We start from the raw sequence: 4,930 nt of genomic DNA on the forward strand, positions 1-4,930 counted from the left end.
CGAAATTATGTTGTTTTTCTGTGGAAAAACTGCGGCGCCGGCCCGCTCAGCTGGTTGTCACCATAGACATAATAATGCCAACGTCTCTATGATTGGCACTGGCACCACCAGTAAGGCCGGCGCCGACGGTGCATGCTTGGGGCGGTGCGGGAAACGACCAACGGCCACTACAGTACCGTGACAGCCGGCACATCGGCACGGCACCGAATTGCTCGAGCATCGTCCGCGGCATCGCCCCAATATCGCCATAGGTAATCGCGATGGGTATTAACCTCCCGATGCCTCGGCGCGATATCAACCCACTTTCACCACGATATCAGCCTCCGGTATCGCCTCGGCGCGGCCCCGCTCCGCCCCGCCGCCGCGCACAGCGGGCCGGCGCGGCCCGCATCACACGAGAGGGACCGAAGGGGACACTCAGTTTAATGTGCGGCCGAAAATAGAGGCGGCAGCGTCCAGCCTATGGGCTTGGACACTCGGCCCCGGCCGGGGCGGCGGCGGAGTGATCTGGTCACTCGGGCCGCGGTGGAGCGGGGCGGCTGCGGGGCCGTGCGGCTGAAGCCTCGGGCCGCAGAGCGCGCAGAGCGATACCCTATCGGCAGCGTGTATGCATGACCCCTGGCGGGCGCGCCGCGCCTGCTGCGGCCTTGGGGGCGGAGCGGCCAATCTGAGCGCTGAAATAACGCTTTCGCTTCGCCGAGCTCCACGCGCCCTTCGGGCGGCCTTTGCCAAGGACGGAAGGCCCCCCGAACTGGTAGGTCCCTGAGGAATATGCGCTCGAAATCTTTAGAATACCTAGAAAGGCAGCGCCTACGATGAGCGCGGGGCGAAGAGGAAAGAGAGCTAGAAGCCGAAAGATCGTCGGCTGGAGGGCGCCCTGCTCAGGCTCAGGACTCGAGGAGAGCCCCAGGACTGAGGAGCGCCCACCGCGAGGGAGGGAGTCCCGAGTTTGCCTTCACATCAGCAGATTGATTTATAGCGGCCACTAAGGCCTCGGGAGGCAAAATGTTGTCGCGTCACTTGATAACGCCACTGTTTGTCACGGGGGGCACACACACACACGTCAAGTGTCGCGCCGGTACTGTAAAAGGTTAAAAATACGATATGAAAACAAATCTTGATGCAAGGTCATAACACCGACCGCCAACTTTTACCTTCAGCTTGGACGAGCCTTCAGGATCACAGGCGGCCTGGCTGGTCGCGGGTCGCGCCCAGTAAAGTACCGGCCTGTTGCTCTCAGCCTGGTTCGCTTTACTCGCTTTTGGTCGCCACACTTGCTTCTCTTCCCCGACTCGACCTGGTCTTGCACGCCTTCTTGTTTGCCCGCCCGTACCGCTTTGCTCGCACCGCTGCATCGTAAACGCGGCAAACTGCTGATCCTCCGCGTCGTCGCTCCTCTCTCTCTCTCCCTCTCTCTCCTCGCGCCGTGGACGCTGTGGGTGCGACGAGGACGCACGTCCCAACGGCCCAGGCTCGGGCTCGGGCCCAGGTGCAGTGCACACCCCGCTGTATCTTATCTCACAGCGCAGTGCTTAATATGGACCGCGAGGGGCCCGCCGAGGGCCTGCAGACGGCATGCCCGTGTGTAAGGTAAAATGGCCAACAGCCGACGTTTTTATTTTCTCGGCAGACGAGTTTTTATTCACGGAATGCATCCAATCAATAGAAATTGACTCACTATACACATCTATTCATGACTAGGAAAATACATACATAAAGTAAGGTAACATTGCTATGAAGCATAGAGATCATATTGTTTTATAAAATATAAAAATATTCTGTGTGTTTTCAAGTACTACCATATTGTCAGAGTAAACACGATCATATCATTGGTAGATGGCAGTGCTACATGCTATAAGCTAATATGGAATTGCTGAGTAGATTGTCATCCAAAATATCAACGTCGTATGGAAATGATTTTGTGAAAAAGATTGTTTGAGGCGAAAAGACTTCGCACAGTACCACGCCCGCTGTTACTACCTAGACTCGGCTGTTGATTAATTACGATAATAAATAAACAGGATACATACTATGTTTGAACATCATCAGGCGGTCATGTAGATGATACAGTATTGTAGTAGTAGCGGGGGGGGGGGGGAGGTCATGACAGGTGTCTGCTCGTTACACCGCCGTCTCGGGCTCCTCGGCCAGCCTCCAGGCGGCAAGGTGCTGCCCCAGGAGCGGCTGCCGCGCCGGGTCCAGCGCGGCGGTGCGGTGGTGGCAGCCGCGGTGCTCCGCCCCCGGGGACGTTCCCGGCGACGCCCCCGGCGAGGTGCCCGGCGACGTCGGCGCGGAGCTGGCCGTGCCCAGGAGAGACCCAGGGGACAGCGCCGAGAAGAAACCGCCCCTGGAGGCGGCGATGGCCCCGCGCCCGCCGCAGGGCAGGCCGGGGGGCGGGAACAGGGACGGCACGGAGCGCGACGCCACCACGGCCGCGGAGAGCAGCGCGGGGACTCGCGCCCGTGTCTGGGAACAGGTCAGTGGTTAGAACCCTCACGACGGGATCAAGCCCCAAGTCGATCAGCACGCACCTGGAATAGATCGACGACCACGTGGTGGTCCGCGAGCGGGGGCGCGGAGGGGACAGTGGCCGGCAGCTGTAGGTGGTCGATGGCGGGGCACGAGGCGCTGAGGTGAGAGGGGTCCACGATGATGCTGAGCGACGAGGGGTCGCCGCCGTCACCTCCGGGACAACCCGGCGACCCGGAGCCCACGAACACCCGGCCGGGGGAACCCTGCGGGCCCAGCGCGAGTAAGGTTAGCAAATTGCGAGACGGCCGTCGAGTCGTGTTATTTATTGCCTGGAATAGGCTATTTCAGAACTGGACGTGAAGAAGTAAAATAGAAGAACAAAACGGACACTGCGCACGCTAGACGCCCCCCAACTCCACCCCCTGCTTCTCCAACTCTGCATCTGCGCATGAGCATTGCGCCTTTTGTTCTTCCACTTTACTTCTTCGCGTTCAGCTCTGAAATAAAGTATTCAGCCCAACATCCGAACAAACCGAATGGTCGGCGATGGCGTCCAGCTGGTGGAACTGGTGCAGCGTGCCGGAGGACGCGAAGCGCAGCCTCTTGGGCGACTCGAGGCTGGAGCAGCGCGTCAGCCCACCCATGGGCAGGTGCATGGGCAGGTGGCCGCCCAGGGCCAGGGGCAGCGGCACGGTCAGCGGCAGCGGGCACGCCGGGCACACCTTCTTGAGCGAGCTGCGCGGCCCGGGGCCCGGGGCGTGCACGGCGCACGGGCTGGAGGCTGGCCGAGGGCCGGGGCCGTGGCCGGGGTTGGCGCGGGCGCCGCCCTGCCGCCCGGCGCGCCGCTCCCCGGACTCGCCCAGCAGCCAGTACGTGCGCACGTCCCCCTTGCCCTTGATGCGCACCAGCCCCCGGTCCGCCAGCTCGTAGCCGCCGATGCGCTGCAGCAGCGCCGCGCACTCGGGGGAGCAGTGGATGCGGAGCGCTGCGGGGAGGCGGAGCAGAACGTGAGGCTTAGGACGGGGCTCGGGATAGGCCGCCCGCCCGACAGCCGTGCGCGACCGCTGCAGAGCGGCCTACCCGCCGGGCGCTCCCCGCCCGCCCCGGCAGAGGGTACTGAGACTCACGCATGCCGTTGGACTCCATGCGCGACGCCGTGTTGACCGTGTCCCCGAACAGGCAGTAGCGCGGCATCTTGAGCCCGACCACGCCGGCGCACACCGGGCCTACGGCAGGTGCGTTCGTTCACACGATTAGTACTGGGGCACGCGTCCAGCAGCTGCGCTCCAGCTGCGCCGCCCCGCCCAGCCCATGCCTGTGCTGCTCACCCGAGTGAATGCCGATCCGCAGCTGCAGCGCGTCGCCCGGCCGGTGCCGGATGCGGAAGGTCTTGACCGCCTCGAGCAGCTGCAGCGACATGGAGGCCACCTCGGCCGCGTGAGAGTCGCCGTTGCGCACGGGCAGCCCAGACACCTGTCCAGCGCGCGGTTAGGACATTCCCGCTCTCGCATTTATTGTATAATTCCAGACAAATACAATATTTTTCACTTTTAAAATGTTCTAAAGGGTGTTGTTGTGTACTTGCCACCATGTACGCGTCCCCGATGGTCTCCACCTTGTACACGTCGAAGTGGCCGATGGTGGAGTCGAAGCACGTGTACAGGTCGTTGAGGAAGTCGACGACCTGCAGCGGGGTGCTCTGCGCCGACATGGCCGTGAAGCCGACGATGTCGCTGAAGTAGATGGTGACCGAGTCGAAGCTCTCGGCCTGCACCTTGAGGCCGCGCTTGAGCTGGTCCGCCACGCACCGCGGCAGCATCTCGTACAGCAGCGCCTCTGCCGGACGGGTTGCGTCACGTTAGTCCGTGCAAGTGAATTATTGTGATGCCACACGCCGCACACTACAGTAAGCCAGCGGAACGTTTGTGACAGTTTGTGACAGTGGTGTCATCACTGTCATCACTTTTGTGACAGTTTGTGACAGTGGTGTCATCACTGTCATCACTGTCATTTTATAGGGGATACGAATAGACATTAGAGGGGAATCACAATTTTTTCAAATAACAATTACAGAGCTGTAAAATTCAGAAAGTGATACCTACTACATGTTGACAATCATTACGTATGATCACTGATCAGTGCGCACTACTACCATTCTTGTTAGTGCAGCACACGCGACAGATGTGGGCGGGGGGCGGAACAGCTGATGCTGCACGCTGTCACCACTCGTGCGCTGCGCTACTCCGCCGCCTCAGTGACTCTCCCGGTGAAGGGGTATCGCCGAGCACGGGACATGATTGTTTCGCGACTACCCCTCACCGAGGCGCCCTGTCCACGGCACTTCCCCACCTCAACCTCAATATATACTGAGTTCGGCCCGGAGTCATTGTCTCTCCAGTAGCCCGAGCGCAGACGAACCCGGGTGGAAAGGAGTACAGAAAGACTGCATTTGAAACTG

At 60.8% G+C, this 4,930-nt stretch overlaps 1 protein-coding gene across 1 annotated transcript in view; it reads right to left on the reverse strand.

Moving 5' to 3' along the window:
• Positions 1 to 1,633: 1,633 nt before the first annotated feature.
• Positions 1,634 to 4,930, reverse strand: part of LOC113205771 (atrial natriuretic peptide receptor 1-like) — a 32,621-nt gene continuing 29,324 nt past the window's right edge. The window contains exons 11-16 of the mRNA XM_052270376.1: positions 4,058 to 4,308; positions 3,801 to 3,945; positions 3,600 to 3,698; positions 3,006 to 3,457; positions 2,532 to 2,735; positions 1,634 to 2,466 (exon numbers count right to left, since the gene is read on the reverse strand). Of these exons, the coding sequence (XP_052126336.1) occupies positions 2,122 to 2,466; positions 2,532 to 2,735; positions 3,006 to 3,457; positions 3,600 to 3,698; positions 3,801 to 3,945; positions 4,058 to 4,308 (1,496 nt within the window). The 3' untranslated portion in view covers positions 1,634 to 2,121. The remainder of the gene's footprint in view (positions 2,467 to 2,531; positions 2,736 to 3,005; positions 3,458 to 3,599; positions 3,699 to 3,800; positions 3,946 to 4,057; positions 4,309 to 4,930) is intronic.

Source organism: Frankliniella occidentalis, unplaced genomic scaffold (assembly GCF_000697945.3).
Source record: "Frankliniella occidentalis isolate FOCC.00 unplaced genomic scaffold, Focc_3.1 Scaffold120, whole genome shotgun sequence".
NCBI lineage: Eukaryota > Metazoa > Arthropoda > Insecta > Thysanoptera > Thripidae > Frankliniella > Frankliniella occidentalis.